The following is an 18,921-nucleotide window of genomic DNA, read 5'->3' as shown; positions in this document are numbered from 1 at the left end:
ATGATCATTTTTTGTGTATGTATGCTTTTCTGTGTATGTGCTTTTTCCATAACCTATATAAACATTTGTTGATGTGTACATGGCATTTTAAATATCAGTGATAAGGATTCTGTCTTCTTGTATTTTATCTTTTCATAATGCTGGGTATCAGGTGTCTTCTGAGAACATTTTCTTTGTGAATATCAGATATTAAAATCAGTATATTTCTGAAAAATTAAACTTATAAAATTACCAAAATATATATAGCTAGATATATGGAGAGCATGCATGCTTGCTAAGTTGCTTCAGTTGTGGCCGACTCTGTGTGACCCTGTAGACTGTAGCCTGCCAGGCTCCCTGGTCAGTGGGATTCTCCAGGCAAGAATACTGGTTGGGTTGCCACACCCTCCTCCAGGGGATCTCCTGACTCGGATTGGACCTGAGTCTTGTGTCTCCTTCATTGGCAGGCAGGTTCTTTATCACTGCCGCCACCTGGGAGCTGTTACCTTCCTTACCCTCATATCCTTGAAATATTTACACATACTCCACAAGTAGTATGATTTCTTTTTAATGTAGTAGAAGTAAAAACTTGACAAGGTTTCTGTGCCATTATGACTTATTTTTTAGAATTAAAAAAAGTTTTTCATCTTTCTAATGTCTCCTTGATTCTGCTTTTACTTCTAAACATCTTTCACCCTCTTCTAGCAAAAGAAACAAGTTGAATCTTGTGACTTTAGAATTTGGCAGCAAGTATTTCTGTTATAGTGGGTTATCATGCAAAGAAGTAGAAGCAGTAGGGTAATCCAACAGTATTACCAGAAATTAAACAGTTTCTGGATGTTAGAGATACTCTATTGATAACTGTTGCCAAAAAAAACCCATAATCCTTTTTTTTAAACCAGGTTTTTGCTAATTCTTCTAGGATTAAAGGTAATTTAATATCTATGCTTTGACTAGGTCGTTAATGGTTTAAGAAGGTGGTTCTGTAATGGTAGAAATTGAAGAAGTAAATGAAGACACTTTAGCAGTTGGGGACAGCCATTAACTTGTATTTGTTTGGTATCTATAGAATGCAAAATATGGTATGTATAGTTTAAAAGATTTTGAAGCATAACTAACATAATGGCTTTTAAGCCCCAGGTAAATAGCAATAGTAGCGTTCTGTGCAGTTAAATTTTATTCAGTGTGAATAAATTCTCTGATGTCTTTTGTTTATTGCAGTGTTTGATGATGGTGATGAGAGAACGCTGAGACGTACCTCTCTTTGCCTGAAAGGAGAGAGACATTTTGCTGAGAGTGAGGTAGGGTGCCATGGATGGACATTTTGAATTGAACAGCAGCTACTAATATAGAGGCAAAAAGTGATTTAATTTGTCTGTTTCTTATCCAGACACTTGACCAGCTTCCATTAACAAATCCAGAGCATTTTGGAACTCCAGTAATTGCAAAGAAGATGAACAGAGGAAGGAGGTCCTCTCTGCCAGTGTGAGTGTTTTCATGTACATTACAGTTATCACAACATTAAACAAGTGGTTTTTCTACAGTGGCCAAATTTGTTTGGGTGACCTTTCCATAATATCTTGCATCCTTGTTTTAGACAGTCTACTTTGAGCAGAAGTTTTTCTTTATTCTTGGACAAAGTAATAGAAATAATGATCACAACCCCTTTTTAAAACAGGCTATTTTTGTTTTGAGTTACTTTGCCAAATTCCTTGGCATCTCTGGTGGCGCAGTGGTAAAGAATCCACCTACCAATTCAGCAGACTCAAGAGACACGGGTTCAGTCCAGGTGGGGAAGAAACCGTGGAGTAGGAAATGGCAACCCACTCCAGTATTCCTGCCTAGAAAACTTGATGGATAGTAGAACCTGGCGGGCTACAGTCCATGAGGTTGCAAAGAGTTGGATGCAACTGAGCGTGTGCATGCTTATATGTGTGCGCGTGCACACACACCCCCACACCCAAAGATGCACACGTGTGTGCACATGGCAAATGCTGTAATTGATATGATTTTCCTATTTGAAGTGAGAATAATGTGTTTTTTTAACCTATTTCAAAAACATTTCAAATTGAAAAATCGTAATCATAATACAATAAACTTTCATATACTCATCATCTTAGATTCACTAAATTAATAAAACTTTCTGGCATATTTGCTTTATATTTCCTCTCTATATATACATATATTATTATTTTTTAATAATAATAATTTTAATTGGCTGAACCATTTAAGAGGAAGTTGCAATCATCATTACTTACCCCTCGTTTGTGTAGGAATATACGGACATTATATAACCAAAGTATGATTATCAAATTCAGAACAGGTAACACTGATAGAATGCTATTATCTAAATAATATATAGTATGTATTTCTGATTTTGCCACTTGTCCCAATGATAGTCTTTATACCATCTCCCATTTCCAGGATTCAGTCCAAGATCATGCATTGCATTTAGTTTTTGTGGTTCTTAAGTCTCCTTTAGCCTAGAAGAGTTCCTCAGCCTTTTTTTCTTTTCATGACATTGACATTTTTGAAGAATACAGGCCAGTTGTTTTGTAGACTTTTCCTCATTGTGAGTTTGTCTAATTGTTTAGTTATCCAGATAGGTTAACTAAATAAATGTTCTGATGTGTTTAATGAGATCTTTTCATAACCTTTTAGAAAATTAGAGTGATTATCAGGCATCTGGCATGCATAAAAAGTCGAAGGGCAGTCTCTTAAAATGTATTTGGCACAGTAAGTACTTCATGATGATATAGCTTTTCTGTCCCAGCCAGTAGCTGGCATTAGAGTGTAAGACCTGGTTCTCATTGATCTAGTGGATAGCTCAGAACTACTTCTGTGGGACCAGGGAAATATCTATTCAATTCTAGTGTGGATGAAGAAACTGTTACCCTGGGGTAATAACTATATCAAAATGGTTTATGTTAAGATCATGATAAAGTTATTCTAACTTTTAGTAATGAAGATGAAAAAGAAGAAGAAAGTAGTGAAGAGGAAGATGAAGATAAGCGACGTCTCAATGACGAATTATTAGGAAAAGTTGTGAGTGTGGTATCTACAGCTGAGAAGAGTGAATGGTATCCTGCTTTGGTAAGTATAATTTTTGCAAGTTAATTAACCTTTTAAAATACTTGTTTAACATGGATTTTTAGAAACTATTTAAAATATTTTGAGAGTGTTACACACATTTAGTTCAGACTTCCTTGCAAAATTAAGCATTCCTCCTCCAGTCCCATGTACTTCAATGTCTTCTTTTGTTATTTTCTTTCTTTAATTGTCTATAACCAAGTATTTATTGGAGTCTTTCAGTTTTTCCTTCAAAATGTGTCCAGTGGTCTCTTTTTTACTCCGTTCCCATTACTTTTTTTTACCTGATATATACTGCTTACCTCCAGCATTGCTTAACTTGATGCCTGAATGCCTTCTTCACTAAATACAAACTGATTTTCTAGAAGTAACTTTTTTTAGAGAAATTTTACAATACTGGTTATTCATGATAGCCCCATTCTCCAAAGAAAAGAACCCTGCACTGACTTCCATTAGGATCAGTTTTGCATTCTTTAGATGGACATCTGAGGTCATCCCTAGTTCTTAGTTTGTTTCCCATTTTCACTGTAAGCTGTCTACTTAAGGCTCTTTCTTAACTGCTCCCTGTATAAGACCCTTCACTCCTCCAGTCCTTTACCCCTTAAATCGATTGGTATTTACTGAGGATTTGCAGTGAGTTCAGCTTTTCTTAAAGCACCTTAGAAAATAAAGATGTATGAGACTTGTAATGCATTGCCCTCATGGAGTTTACTGTACACATCTTAAAGGTAATGTTGTAGTTAAATATTATATAGTAATTTTTAAAACTTGATGTAGACAAGAAAATAGGACAAAGAGTATTAGGGAAAGGAAGGCTACACCTTGGCTTTAGAAATAGCAAATCTTGGGTAGGTTGGTAGAGAAAACTAATATTTGCTTACTTGGGGAAGGAATGAGAAGGTATGGGCAAGAGAATTACTTCGCAAGAAGAATCAATAAACTTGGTAATACCTATCTCCTGTTTCTCCTCTTCCTTCTCCTCTTCTCTTAAATATGTCTCAAGGTTCAGCTCAAGTCCTAACCTTTTCTGCAGATTCTCTCCTAACTACTTCAACATAAGTATGCTCCCTTCTTCTCTGTGTTTTGATATCACTTATATCTCTAATAATAATTTTTGCATAGAATATGTCCCAGATTAGATTAGGCTCCTTTAAGAAACTGAGGGCATTTTTTTTTTTTTAAGGTTTCTATGTGCATGTAAATACATGACTCATTTCCTATGTAGTACATGTACTTTATATAGGGAAAGTCTGAAAGTCCTTTGAACCTTTCAGTTGTACAGGCTGACAAGTAAATGGGCTTGGATTCAGAATACTCAGATCATAATTTGCCAAGAGATTTTAAAAAAATAATAAATGCCATTACTCAACAGGCTTATCATTTCTGAGGTGAAAAAAGATGAGTAAGAGTCAGTCTTACAGTTGATGATTTTAGTATAATGCAAGGATAATCCAAGTAACTGTAATATAAGATAGTTTGCATTCAATATTAGGACTTCTTGTCCTGAGACCTTGCATTTATTTGAAAGAAATCCAAAAAAAAAAGCCTTCATGAAGCTGGTGCTTTTGAGCTGAGACTTGAAGGATTTAAAGTTAGCAGAAAACTTCACTAGAGGATTTTCTTAGAAGAAGCAGAATAAGAAATAACAGGAAAGAAATAACACGAAACTGTGCACTGGGAATCCATTTTGGCCAAATATTAGATGTGAATAGGGGCATAATAGGAAATGAGACTGGGAAGATAATTTGGATCAAGGGCAGAAGATAATTTGGATCTTCCTCCTAGTTGTTTTTATTTTATCTTATGCCTAGTGTCCCTCTCCTCGGTTATATTCTTCTTGTGTATCTTTTTGTATTTACCCCTCCATTTCAGTGTTAGCTCCTTGAAAGCTGACTATATTATTAGTCTAATAATTTCCAACACCAAACAAAGAAACATTTAATACCATCTGATATTAAGACAGCTGATATACCTTCCAAGACTTTTTAATTGTCTGGAGATACACTGTTTAATATGATAGCCATGAGTCCTATGTGGCTATTTAAGTTTAAACTGTTAACTAAATAAATATTAAACAGAATAAAAACTTCAGTCTCTCAGCTGTACTGGCCACATTTAAGGTGCTCACCTCCATGTGATTCATTGCTTCTGTATTGGTCAGTGCAGACAGAGAACATTTCCATCTTGCATAACGTTCTGTGGTTGGTGCTAGATCACAGAGAGGCTAATGTTGAGCAGGTACATTTCAGCAATTTATTAGACTTTTAATTTTTTTTAATACTAAGCTGTAGAAAAATAGATTGGTTAGTTACTAATGTTAAGACTTTTGTTATTTTTAAATGTTAAAAACTTTGAAAGTTCATTACTCAGATTTTCTCTGATCTGTTTAATTACTAACAATTGTGCATTCCTTGGTACAAATGGGAACTTAGATGCTTATTTTAAACAGCCAGATTTCAAATTAGATCCTGATTCAAATTTATTTTAAAAAATTACAATATGCCTTATTTTCATTATAGCTCATACATTCTGTGTTTTAAACAATAAATGAATTATTATTTGGCTTAGAATAAATCCTGATATTTTTAAAGTGGTCACATTATGATTTATATTTCATTAATTATTCATTTTATAATATAATGGCTGGGTAAATTAAATATATCAGTTCAGTTCAGTTGCTCAGTCATGTACAACTCTCTGCAACCCCATGGACAGCGGCATGCCATGCCTCCCTGCCCATCACCATTTCCCGGAGTTTACTCAAACTCATGTCCATGGAGTCAGTGATGCCATCCAACCATCTCATCCTCTGTTGTCCCCTTCTCCTCCCGCCTTCAATTTTTCCCAGCATCAGGGTCTTTTCAAATGAGTCAGTTCTTCGCAACAGGTGGCCAAAGTATTGGAGTTTCAGCTTCAACATCAGTCCTTCCCTTGAATACTCAGAACTGATTTCCTTTAGGATGGACTGGTAATTAATTAATTATTTAATTAGTATAAATTAAATATATAGAAAACCAATATGCTAAAGAAAACTTACAAATTGATTGTAAGTAATTTATTATTGACAGTGTGCATATTTCTTGTCAAATACAATACTTTTAAGAAATTAGGGCATCCAGGATTATTATTTTAGAAAATACATTCTTTCTTTGAGCAGAGAAAATAATGGTGAATATGTTCTTATTTTATATTTCAGGTAATATCTCCCAGTTGTAATGATGATATCACAGTGAAAAAAGACCAGTGTTTAATTCGGTCATTTATCGATTCTAAATTGTGAGTAATGAATCACTTAATAGTGTTACATTGGGAGGAAAAAAATGAAAACCAGGACTTTGTTTTTGAAAGTTTAATCATTTTATGAACCTGAGAAGTTATTACCTAAGATCTTTTCATTTTTTATAATGTAGGTTATTTTTTACTTGAAATTTTTATATAAAACTGAATAATATGTGAGAATAATATTTTTAAAGTTTTTAAATGTAGTATTGATTTTCTCCCTAATTGTAAGAATTCTATATTTTTATGTGTACCATTTCATATTATGAAAAATGACATTTACTTTTAATGGGATTTATATTACTAGAATAATTATTTTGACTTTTTTCTGATTAAAAGTCATATTTTGAACTCCAATAAAATTTAATTTAAAAAAAGTCAGAGTTTTTAGAAGCCTTCCTTAACCTCAACTTTGCTTTTTTTCTAAAAAGCTGTAGAATTATCTGTTTATTGAGTTGTGATTCTCTGTGAAAAATTTGATATCATAATGTATTTTACAAAGATAAAATATTTTAGTATTACCTTCTATTGAATTTTTCTTACTAAATGGCATAGTAAATTTGAGAAATATGAAAGATCAAAATAGTATAAGGAAGGACACCCCATTCTGTGTGCAAGAAGTTTGCATAAATAGAAATGTTAGAAATGTGAGACTCTCAAATTAGTGTACTTTGAGTATGTGCATCTTTAGAATTAAGATACTAGCTTTGCCTATATTACCTCTTGCCATTTTTTTTAAAAATTAGTATATACATGGTCTTTTTAAAATAATTTATAGGTAAAGTAATTTTGACTTTGAGATTTATATTTTCTAGGTGTTAACATGACTATTTAAGTGATAATTCTTATTTAATAATGGTTTCCCTCCCATTTATTCTTCTCTATAATTAGTTATTCTATAGCAAGAAAGGATATCAAGGAAGTAGACATTCTCAATCTGCCTGAATCTGAGCTCTCTGCTAAACCAGGTAAAATAAGGATGACTCAGTCTATTATTTCATGGTATGACACTCTAAATGGCAAATTTAGTGACTAAAGACAATATTTTCTGGCACCGTTTGAGCTGTTTGAGTTGATATCTGTTCTTCTTTGATGCCTTTTTTAGTGTCTAGATAAAGCATTTGACCTATAATACTTTTTGTGTTTTACCATGAACATTTCTGACAGTATTCTTTAGAGAAAAACATTAACATAATACTGTAACTTAAGAAATATATTTAGATTTACTGTATCATTTTAGAAGTAATAGCTGAATTTGAATCCAAATCTTCTGACTCTGAATGTCTTGGCTTTCTATTCTATGCTGCTAATTGCATAACAAATGCTGAAATACATTTTTACTTTTAGGGCTGCAGAAAGCAAGCATCTTCTTAAAAACTAGAGTTGTTCCTGATAATTGGAAAATGGATATAAGTGAAATCCTTGAATCATCCAGTAGTGATGATGAAGATGGCCCAGCTGAAGAAAATGATGAAGAGAAGGAAAAGGAGGCCAAAAAGGAAGAAGAAGAGATGGTAGGTGACATTTCATGTTTGCAACATATAGAAACAGTTTAATACTCTATAAAAATAATACCTTCATATATTTTCCCTGTGGTTAGATTGTTTATTTCTTGCTGTCTTTTTCTAGCTCAGCTTTATTTGGAGGAGGAGGATCTTTATGGCTTTCAGCTTAGTAGGCAAATCAGAGCTAATTTTTAGTGGGTAAGAGATTACAGGGGCTCCGCAGGTGGCGCTAGTGGTAAAGAACCTGCCTGCCAATGCAGGAGACAAGAGACATGGGTTCAATGCCTGGGTCAGGAAGATCCCCTGGGGAAGGGCACGGCAACCCACTCCAGTGTTCTTGCCTAGAGAATCCCATGGACAGAGGAGCCTGGAAGGCTACAGTCCATAGGGTCACACAGAGTTGGACACAACTGAAGCGACTTAACAGACACACAAGGAATTACATAGAAGAACTTTTCAGGTTAAATGAGCAACAAGTGCATTTATTAACATCTTTTCCAAATAACCAAGGAGGAAGACAATGTAACTTTTAGGTATATTCCATGTGTTAGTTAACTCATTTAAATTACTGCTAGATGGAGTAACTGTTACTATTCTACTTTAAAGAGAAAAATGAGAATCAGAAAGGTTAAGTAACTTTCCCCAGATGGCACAGCTCAAATGTGGAGAACAGAGATTTGAACCCAGGTCTGGTTTGTCTGAACTTTGAAATCTCAACTCTTTTAGACATTTCACAGTATCTCAAGGATAATGGGGATTAAAAGAATCCTATCTAAACTGAAAGAGTATTTTGTTTGGCAGTTGGATAAATAATAGAGAAGATTTAGATTCTGTTTTATAAGTGTTAATGGTTTTCTTTGTAATATCACTGTGTTCTTGAGAATGTATATGTAATTGTAGGAAATCATTCATGAAGCTCCACATAATTGCTTACATGAATATTGCTGTCTATTTGTTCAGCAATGTTTTGCTAAGTGGTATAAACTATTCAGTATATTTTTGGCTGTTTTGTGGTAAAGGGGCTTGTGGCAGACAAAGAGAATGAGTTTACTGAAAAAGAAGACCTATTTGAGCATCAAAAATATTTGTTTGGAAAATGTGGAGTGCTCGTTTCTTTTTAGCATACACAAATATGAATTTATAAAGCAAAATGAGTATACTTGTGTGTGATATAGAGTATAAGGTATTTCTTTCCTTTTACTTCCCCTGCAGTATTTGGTTTTTTGCACTCTGAAATCAGAATGGCGGTTCATACTTACAGGCTGCCTACAGAGTTGCCATAGTAACGTGCTGTTGGTTTTAAGTGAGCATGCTCGGAAAGACAGGAAGGTTTTGCAGAGGCTTGGCAGGTTGCCAATGGAGGTTTGCCAGATGCTTTGAAATGGGCTGTCTTTCTTTTCCTTTCATGTAATGTCTGATTTTTATGTGGAAGAGAATGTAAGTAGTGCTGTATAACCCTGCGGATGCTATGCCCTAAGAGGGAAAGCAAATATTTGCAAGTCAGACTGAAAGATGTTCAGACACTGTACTGATTAAGTAGAAGGGGAATCTAACCATTTTGCATGTGAAAGAAAATGCAGCATATAGGTAAGATTTTTTTATATATGTTACCATTTTGATTGCCAAAAATGAGGTTAAATAAGAATTTTAGGTATTGATGATGTGGCTGATATGGTAGGACTCGTAACTAAGCGTAATTGTTTCATGTAAAAGAGACAGTAGGAGTCTATTTTTAGAATATTAGAGGATGAAGGCAATTTTTCTGAAACATAAGATAGATTTTGAAGTGAAAATGATAATGACAGTTTGGCAAAATTCAGGATTTAAAGTCTGAATATTAAATGTGATTTTTGTATTTTTATCTGTATTTATTTATAGATTATATGTTTTCAGGGTAAATAGGCCACATTTTCAGGGTGTGAACTGTTGCAGTCTGGGTTTGCTTTTTTTTTTTAACATTGAAGTTAGGATCTTATATTGCAAAATACTGAAATACATTAGTCTCTTTATTTTTGTTAATACTTTTAATTGGTATCCCTTTCAAAATGCATTTTTCCTACTCCCTCCCTGCCCCCCCCCCAAAAAAAACCCTGAAATTTTAAACAAAGAGCTTTAAAAAGGCTTTGTAGTAAGGTTAAAGATGATGGCCATAAAATAGTAGTAAATAGTGCTCTTATTATAGCTATTAATTTCATAAAGGTCATAATGTTTTATTTAAGCTGTGAGTGAATGTTAGTAAAAAAGACTGAAGAGCAGAGGCAGGCTACCTATTGTTTGCAGGTAGTAAGTAAAGAAATTTAAAAAGGTAAGGACCTTTGTAAGGAGAATGTCTTCTTAAAATCTATTACTTAAATTATGAACCTGTTAAAATTAAATGAACCAAGATGCTTTTCATCTACTAAAAAAAAGCAAAATCACAAAATGTGGTCACTGATTATGATTATTTAAAACTATTTTTCATATTTTAATTTTCTTAGCATATGCTTTATTGTATTGCCTAATGAAACTAATTTCTTCATTTTCTGTGGCTATACAAGTAGATTTTCTTGTGAGGTTTTGGTTGCTTTGGAAAAAAAAAAAATCAGCTGCATTTCATGCTCTTGGATTTAAGATTTGGATGCTGAATCATTCTAACCTGTCTTGAACAGTAATTTTTAAAATTTGATGTATTGTAAAACTGAATAGCATTTTAACCTGTATTTAGCAAAGGAAAAAAATGGGTATGGTATAAAAGGGAATTAAAATCTGATAAGCCAGGGCCTACCTGGCTTAGTCATTATAGGCCTTTACTACATGAGTGAGGCTAGGCTGTTATATTACATTACATTATATTCCATTCTTCCAAAATGTAGTTATACTATGCTCTTCATGAAGATTTAAAATTGCTTTACAATGATTAAAAAAAGAGCTTTTATAACCACTATAACAGTACTTTAGCCTGCCATTTGGTGTTTGTAAATTTTATGCAGTAGAATCAAACAAGTGCTAGACACTTCTGCAGTGCTAATGGGCAGTGGACATTGTTTTTATATTTGATACTTTGAGTACCCTAACAGTCTTAATAAGGAAATTTGAGATTTACCATGGAGGAGCATCTTTTTTACTTAATATTATTTTGAATTTCTGAGCATTAGTGGTTTAGGATTTGAGTACAAGATACATATTTCATACTGTTACTGAGTAGGGAGAGACTTGAGAGTCTGATAGGAAGTTAGTTTCTATCTATATTGATGACTTTAACTAATTGATAATTATATTGAAAAAGATTCTGGAGAATATTTTTGTGGGTATTACTAAAATGTCTTTTGTTAAGACATTTTTATATTAGAAAAGATATTACTGAATTTCCTTTTGAATTTTGAAACTGAAAAGTCAGTGTAAACACAAACAATGATATCAGGTACTCATTTACTCCTGACTTATATTCACTTTGGATCAATGTAGGACAGTTGTCTAAGAATAAAATAAATAGGTGATTGTTTCGAAGACTGAATTTGTCTAGTCTTATCTCTTTTATCCTTTTGATTTGCTATAGGTAGGCTTATATGTTGGAACCTCCAAAAAATAATCTCTGCTTTCATACTTAGTAATGAAAATTTGAATTTAGTGAATTTTTATAAAAAATGCTCTTTTTTGTTTAGAAGTATTGGTACACATTTTTCCAATTGTTGAATTTCTAAAAATCAGTTACTTTTAATTCCTAGGATTATATTCCGTTATTATAAAAATCATAAGTTTTTAATTCATGGAAATTTGAATACTTAAATGTTATTTGTGTGTGTTTATGCCCTTTTTAGATCAACCGTTAAAGGCATTTGTTAGTGATCATTCGCGATCACTTTAGGTATAAACCTATAGTAAATGCTTGATAACTCAGAAAAATACTGTTAAATCAATAAAATTGATAGAAAAACTTAAAGGTAATGTTACTATTTTAGGTATATCTCATAACTTCAGCTGTCAACTAAGTATTTCTAAGCAAGTCTTACAAAGCCAACTTTCAATAAATAAGTGAAATTTTAGCCTGCATTCAAATATAACTTATTTGCTAAAGTTTAGCCTATTAAATGAGCAAGCAAAAGTGACCTAATGTATTTAGCAAAACCTTTTTTTCATAGTGTTAGTATAAAACTCTAACCAAATTAGAATCACCTAATCAGATTAATGAGGATTGCACATTTGTACACACAAATACTGCTATATTTTTATGCATTTATAGAAAAATGTGTCTTAAAGTTACGGTAGTATAATTGACTTTAAAGCCTTAGATTTAATAGCATCCGAACCACAGCTTGATGACTGAAAGTAAGATGAGTGAACCCTTTCAAATGGGGTGGGGGAAATTACTAATTTGTTATAGGCAAGTGGTTGTTAAACTGTTTTCTGAAATTATGAAATAGTGTTTTACTACATAATGAATGTATCATGCATGATACGTGGTTTTTGAAATTGTCTATTTAAGTGTACATTACAGAGAAGAATGATAGGACTGTAAATTTTATCATTAACAAATTTCCTTGGGCCTTCAACACCATTAGTCAGTTCTCAGTTTCTATAATCCTTATCTCCTGTATGCCAACAACCCTACCCCTACTCCAGTCACTTAGGAAAGAGATTAGGAACTTCACATTGGGAGCCAGCTCTAAACCATACCTGCCTGCTCTTCTTTCCTTAATGTACAGTTAATAACATGTTGTCCTCTTCTATAAGATGAGTCCCTCTTTTTATGCTCTGGATCTCATTCCCTTCTTCCTTGTCTTAGACTGTGATGTATCCTTTTTCTTCTCAGCATCTTTTATCTATTCCTTTCTGTTGTATTCTTCTTATCAGCCTCTTAAAACATGCTTACATCTCTTCCAACCTTCTGGAAACTGCCCAGACTCCTTCCACCAACCCCTCCACCTTATGGCCAGATTGCTCAGAGTTATATACCCTGTTCTGTTTTCCTGTAGTGCCTCTTGTACTTCACCACACCTAAAACAACTTTATTGAGGTCACTAGTGACCTCCAACAAATTTTTGTGCCAAGTTCAACAAATTTTTGTGCTAAGTCCAACAAATTTTTGTCATGATTTCATTTGACTCCTTAGTAGTATTCAGCATCTTTGACTTGCCTGCCTTCTTAAATCACCTGACATACATGATGCTACATTTTTTTCTTGTTTTGTTGTTCGTTGTTGTTCACTTGGTAAGTCATGTTCCACTCTGCGACCCCATGGACTGCAGCACGCCAGGCTCCTCTGTCCTTCACTACGCATGGAGTTTGCTCAAATTCTTTCATTTCTAGTTTACTTCCTAACTAAATGATGTATTGACTCCAAATCTTTATGTGCATCAAAGATGTCTCATGTCCTTTTTAAAATTAATTTTTATTGGAGTATAGTTGCTTTACAATGTTATATTAGTTTCTGCCTTTTATATCTCTTCTTAGCTCCAGACATTTCTATTAAACTTTCACTGAGGATTTCTTCATATTTTGTAAGTCCTCAGACTCAATATGTGCAAGACTGCACTCATCTTTTCCCCAGAATCTGTCCTTTCCCTCTTTGTTCCTAATTCATTTGAATGGAAGCACCATTCACCCAATTACTGAAGCTAAATAAATGAAAGTCACCTTAATCTTCTCACTCTTGCCTCTTTCTAGTCTGTCACCCTAGTCCAAACCACTCTCCTCTTTCACCTAGCTAGACTGCTACAACAGCCACTTGTTCTTCCCACATCTGTCCCTGCTTTCCCTACTCCAGTCTATTCTCTGCTGCATTGAAGTGGGTTTTTTTAAACAAAGAATATAAAAACGTGATTCCTCTTGGAATAAGTTAATTTTAGGGTACAAAATAGTAAAACTAAATGGCAGTCATTAATGATAAAATTGTGACTAAAATTAACTTGTCTTTAACCTCATGGAACTTACTGAGAAACTTGGAGGAGTACAAACAAACTCAGCATTAGCACCTCTCTCTCACTCTCCCGCGCACTCTCTTTCTCTTTCTTTCAGGGGGAGGGGTCATCTTTCCATCATCAGGTGGCAAGACTAATTCAGGCATTGATTCTCCTCATTGTGGAGTGTGACAGTAGTTCCCCTTTCCCTTCCAATCCATCAAACTCATTCTTGGCAGAGAACTTTTAAAATATAACTCTGACCTAATTCTTATTTAGCTCTCTCAAACCTCATATCTACGCACAGTGTCCAATTCTGATTCTCGTATATCATCTAACAAACCATATCATCACGTGTCACATTTTGTTGAATTGACTGGTTTTATATTTTTCCACCTCCTGCCAGACTTGAGGCCCAAAAGTGGAAGGCCGAAAGTGCCTTCTCATTTTAATTGTGGTAGAAGTCTGTGATTCATCATGATCAAAAATGTTTGAGCTGCATTTGAAGACATACTATCCAAAGTTAGAAATTTCATAAAATAATAGTAGATAGGGTTTCCCTGATGGCTCGCAGTAAAGAATCCACCTGCAGTGTGAGAGATGACGGTCTGATCCCTGGGTTGGGAAGATATCCTGGAGGAGGAAATGGCAGCCTGCTCCAGTATTCTTGCCTGAAAAATCCCATGGAGAGTAGCCTGGTGCACTACAGTCCAAAAGGTCACTAAGAGTTGGACACAACTGAGTGACTGAGCGCACAGATAGATACACAGCCACCTGTAATACTAGGTAGTGTCTGTTGCTACTAACTAAAATTGTAAGTTTCTGGAAATTATGATCATATTCATGCCTCTTCTATATCCTTAACTCTTTTTTGCTGACATTTTACTGGATGCATAGTTAGCTTTACATGTTTGGCTAAATGAAGGGAAGAAGGCGCATCAGCAGTCTAGTGTAGTCTTACCTCCCATTATTACGACTCCAACTCCAAAACTCTTGAGGGATGCACACCCTCTGGCTCCTGACCAGGAGATAGACCCTGTAGGTGTGAGAATACTGTGAGCAGAGAAAGCACACTGTGATAGCAAACACAAGCCCTAATATTCTAGTCCCAAAGGCAGAGTCTTCTAGTTGGAGACATTGTTTTTCTACCGTATGCAATTTTACTCCAAGGTGACTAACAAGATAGCTAATTTTTAAAAAGTGATTATGTAAGAATTACTTAATAGATTAAGCAATTTTGATTTTTACAAAGACCCATCAGGTAAATTTAAAACTTTGTTTATAGCCTCATCTTATATATATATTTTTTTCATCTTATATTTTTTAATTGAAATAAATTTTCTCTCAGGCAGTTGCTTTTAATGTTAATAAATTCTTTATTCATTTATATCTTGTTTTTACACCTGATGACTGCATTCTGAACTTAACAGTTTTAGGGACATGGTTTCTCATGGACATGAAGCACTCTTGATATTCACTAACTTTCAATTCCAGTGAATTTAAATTAATGACTTTTTATCTATAAAGCTATATTCTTCAGCATTAAAAATTTATCAGATGTTTGGTAAAACCTTAATAAATGTCAAATTTGTATTTGATGGGTTCATTTTATTTACTTGCTTTTAGAAGAACCGGTTTCAAATCAGTGTCTTTTTTAAAAAAAGTTTTTGCTTTTTACATGTACTAGATACAACAGTGTTCTTTAAATTCTGTAAGATGATAAATATTAAAAATGAGATATTAGTCTGAGAAGAGACTATTATGATTATGAGGCAAAGCATACAGCCAGTCTGGTATAAGTTTTTTTTGTTTTTTCTCATACCAGAATTCCTTAAAATTCATATCTGAAATAATTCACAGGCTGCCAGATTACTCATTTGAGTTAACTCATTGGCAGTTGTTTTAATAACCTTGCAAAGGGGGCTTCCCTGATGCTTAGTGGTGAAGAGTCCATCTGCCAATGCAGGAGACATGGGTCCAGTCCCTGATCCAGGAAGATCCCACATACTGTGGAGCAACTAAGCCCATACCCCACAAGTACTGAGAGTTTCGTGCTCCAGAGCCTGGGAGCCCCAACTACTGAGCCCACGTGCCACGGCTGCCGAAGCCCGTGCGCCCTAGGTCCCATGCTTTGCAGCAGCAGAAGTCACTGCAATGAGAAGCTCGTGCACTGCAGCTAGAGAGTAGCCCCCACTTGCTGCAACTAGAGAAAAGCCTGTGTAGCAACAAAAACTTGGTACAGCCAAAGAGAAATACATTTTTTTAAAAAATTGCAAAAGCAAAATTTTTAAATTCACTTGGGGAAAAATTGCCACCTGTTGGTTTGAGCATTTAGTGTAGTAAACACCTCTGTTAACTCTGTAGTGATTATAAAGTCTGTATATTGCTAAATTTTTGAGGCTTACTAGAACTTTGACTTAAGTTTCTTTATATTTTACTAAAGTGAAACTACTCCAATGTTAGAAATCATTCTTAATGTAATAAAAGAAAAAACAAGATTGTACTAAAAGATCTTACTCCCTTTCCCTTGATTGCCTGATGCTTTTTTAAAATTATATATTTTAATTGACCTAGATAGCATCATTTTTTAAAATATATTTTAATCAACTACATATTTATTGATCTTGGCCATATTATTAGCTATTAAAATTTTTTTGAAAATACATGACTTTAACGGGCTTATTACTCTCTGAACTTGTGAGCTCTCAATGTTTATTGCTTGACCGTGCCTTTGCTTTGAGCATGGCTTTGAATTCTTTTGGAACACAAAAATAGTGGTACTCTGAAATTAAATTATGATGTTTCATATGGAAGAAATATATATATCCATATTTTCTTTGTTTCTCCATAGTATTGTTAAACTTCAAGAATTTTCCCAAATATCAGTTTTTAAGTAGTCTATCAGAAAGGGAAATATTTTATTAAAACCCATAGTCCATTTGTCTGTGTAAGAAGAAATTATTAGATTTCTATAATTAGTAAAACATAACAAATAGGTATTTGTAGGAATAGTTGTTTCTGCATGAATGTTTCCATTCGTTTTTCTTTTTTTCCATAGAGCTAAATTTTAGTTATGTATTTAGTTTTCTTCCCTAAGAAATAATGTTCATTGTTCTATTTTAAGGGGTCGCAAAGTCAATTACAGAGGCCATGCATGAGAGACAAATGAGAAAAACAGGCTACTGTGAAGCAAGAGGGACTGGTGGAGTCTGAGACAAAACAAAATTTATGTGGCTCATTTAAGTTTCTTTAAAACATTGTGCTATCCAAACAAATAACCTTTTTCCCATGTGACTTTTCAGCCTCTAGTTTATATTCATTCAACAGTAACAAAATTTTAGTGTATGTGGATTACTTGAAAGAAACATGTTTGTAATTATTATGCTCATCTATCAATATATTCACTCGGAACACATGGTATTTTGAGGATTTTTAATTTTTTAAATTTTTTATTTTTTTGAGGATTTAAAAAAAAAAAAAGAGGTAAAAACACTCTCACTTCATTCCAGAACCTTTTCTGAATGGCTAACCTTAGTCCCCATGGTGATTATTGAAGGGAAGTTTCAAGTGATAGATTGGGTAAAGAGTAGAGACTGTGTATTGACAGTTGCGTCAAACTAGCTGTATCAAAGTATGAATTAAAATCTGACATTTTGAAAAAAATGCGTATTTTCTGGGTTCAGTAAAATTTGGGGTTCACAAAACAAAAAAGAAGAGGACAGTATATCCTCCTTCTATTCATTGTTCAATATATTTATATTTATGCTTTACCTTTGCAGCCTGAGGAAGAACCTGATCCTGAAGAGAGGGACAACTTCCTCCAACAGCTTTATAAGTTTATGGAAGACAGAGGTATTTTCATGCTTATTATTTAAAAATAGACATTTCTAGGAATTCCCTGACAGTCCAATGTTTAGGACATGGTGCTTTTGCTGTCATGGGCCCAAGTTCAGTCCCTGATCTGGGAACTAGTGCAGCATCGTGTCCCCCCCAACCCAAAAGGTAGACTTTTTTTTTTTTTTTTTTACTGTTTTATGTTCTTTGTTTATATATCATTTTTGCTTAAAGCATGGGTATGTGGATTTGTATTTCAAGCCTAAGAATCAATTATAGCTGATAATAATAATTAAGTATTGGAAATAAAGGCATCTACTTTATTACTACTACTACTGTTAGTACTACTAGTATCTATTTTGAGTACAAATGTAGAGGAAAAGTAGTTGTGATATAGTTAAATTTTATCTCCTTGAGACTTATAAAACCAGAAAATACTATAATAATAACTGAGTAATAGAAAGTGAACAATCATAATGTAAATCTACATACCCATTCTTTACTAATGCTGTTTTTGTGGCAAGTAAACTAGTCTGATCCTTGGTCTCAACAAATTAAACATAATGGATTAGCTCCTATCTAAATAGAGTAGGATTTCTAATAAAGTTAGAAGAAATAGAGCCTTTATAAATCATAGTTCTTGACATTAATTACATCAGTCCTTGGAAATCCTCAGATACACTGGTCCTAGACATTTGTGGCCTTCGGAAATGATCCTTCAGATTACTACCAACAGTCTTAACATTTGTGTTAAAGCAGTAAAAATGAAACCATGGCCTAAAATGTGCCCTTTTCATTGTGTGTGTTTTTGCCCAGGCTTCTTGAAGCAGCAGCATTATTGGCTACACCTTGCAGGCCAAAGGTTTGATTCAGTTTTATCCAAATTCAGTGGCAGTTAGAGAGGTGATTTTACTAGTTCTGGAAGTATAATAAATCTAAAGATCACCACAATGCTGTATAAAGAATATAGAGAATATTTTCTGTTGTCTTACGTAATTTGAGCATCTTTAAAATATATGCCTCTGATTAATGATATTTGGGAAATTAGAAATTGAGAAGCTTTGTTTTCAACTTAGTATTTTCCATTGAAATTAACATTGTATTTCGGCTCTTCAATATTAAAAAGGTACTCCAATCAACAAACCACCTGTTTTGGGCTATAAAGATCTCAACCTCTTCAAGCTCTTCAGACTGGTTTATCATCAAGGTGGATGTGACAATGTAAGTAAAACTGTAATGAAAATTAAAATTGTCTAGTGTTGCACTGTTATATGTACTTTAGGTAATAAACACATTTTCTTATTGAACATAGAATATTAGTATAAAGATTATTTCCCGTTGCAAACGTTAACAAATAA

General features: G+C 33.8%; 1 protein-coding gene across 2 annotated transcripts in view; it reads left to right on the top strand.

Annotated features, from left to right (window-relative positions):
- Positions 1–18,921, top strand: part of ARID4A (AT-rich interaction domain 4A) — a 63,830-nt gene that overhangs the window by 13,241 nt on the left and 31,668 nt on the right. For both annotated transcript variants that reach the window (XM_061156964.1, XM_061156962.1), the window contains exons 6-13: positions 1,201–1,280; positions 1,370–1,464; positions 2,940–3,072; positions 6,266–6,345; positions 7,240–7,316; positions 7,696–7,862; positions 17,509–17,581; positions 18,690–18,784. In XM_061156964.1, the coding sequence (XP_061012947.1) occupies positions 1,201–1,280; positions 1,370–1,464; positions 2,940–3,072; positions 6,266–6,345; positions 7,240–7,316; positions 7,696–7,862; positions 17,509–17,581; positions 18,690–18,784 (800 nt within the window). The remainder of the gene's footprint in view (positions 1–1,200; positions 1,281–1,369; positions 1,465–2,939; positions 3,073–6,265; positions 6,346–7,239; positions 7,317–7,695; positions 7,863–17,508; positions 17,582–18,689; positions 18,785–18,921) is intronic.

Source organism: Dama dama, chromosome 12, assembly GCF_033118175.1.
Source record: "Dama dama isolate Ldn47 chromosome 12, ASM3311817v1, whole genome shotgun sequence".
Lineage (NCBI taxonomy): Eukaryota > Metazoa > Chordata > Mammalia > Artiodactyla > Cervidae > Dama > Dama dama.
Note: the sequence above shows the minus strand (reverse complement) of the source record. Positions and strands in the feature narration are given on the sequence as shown.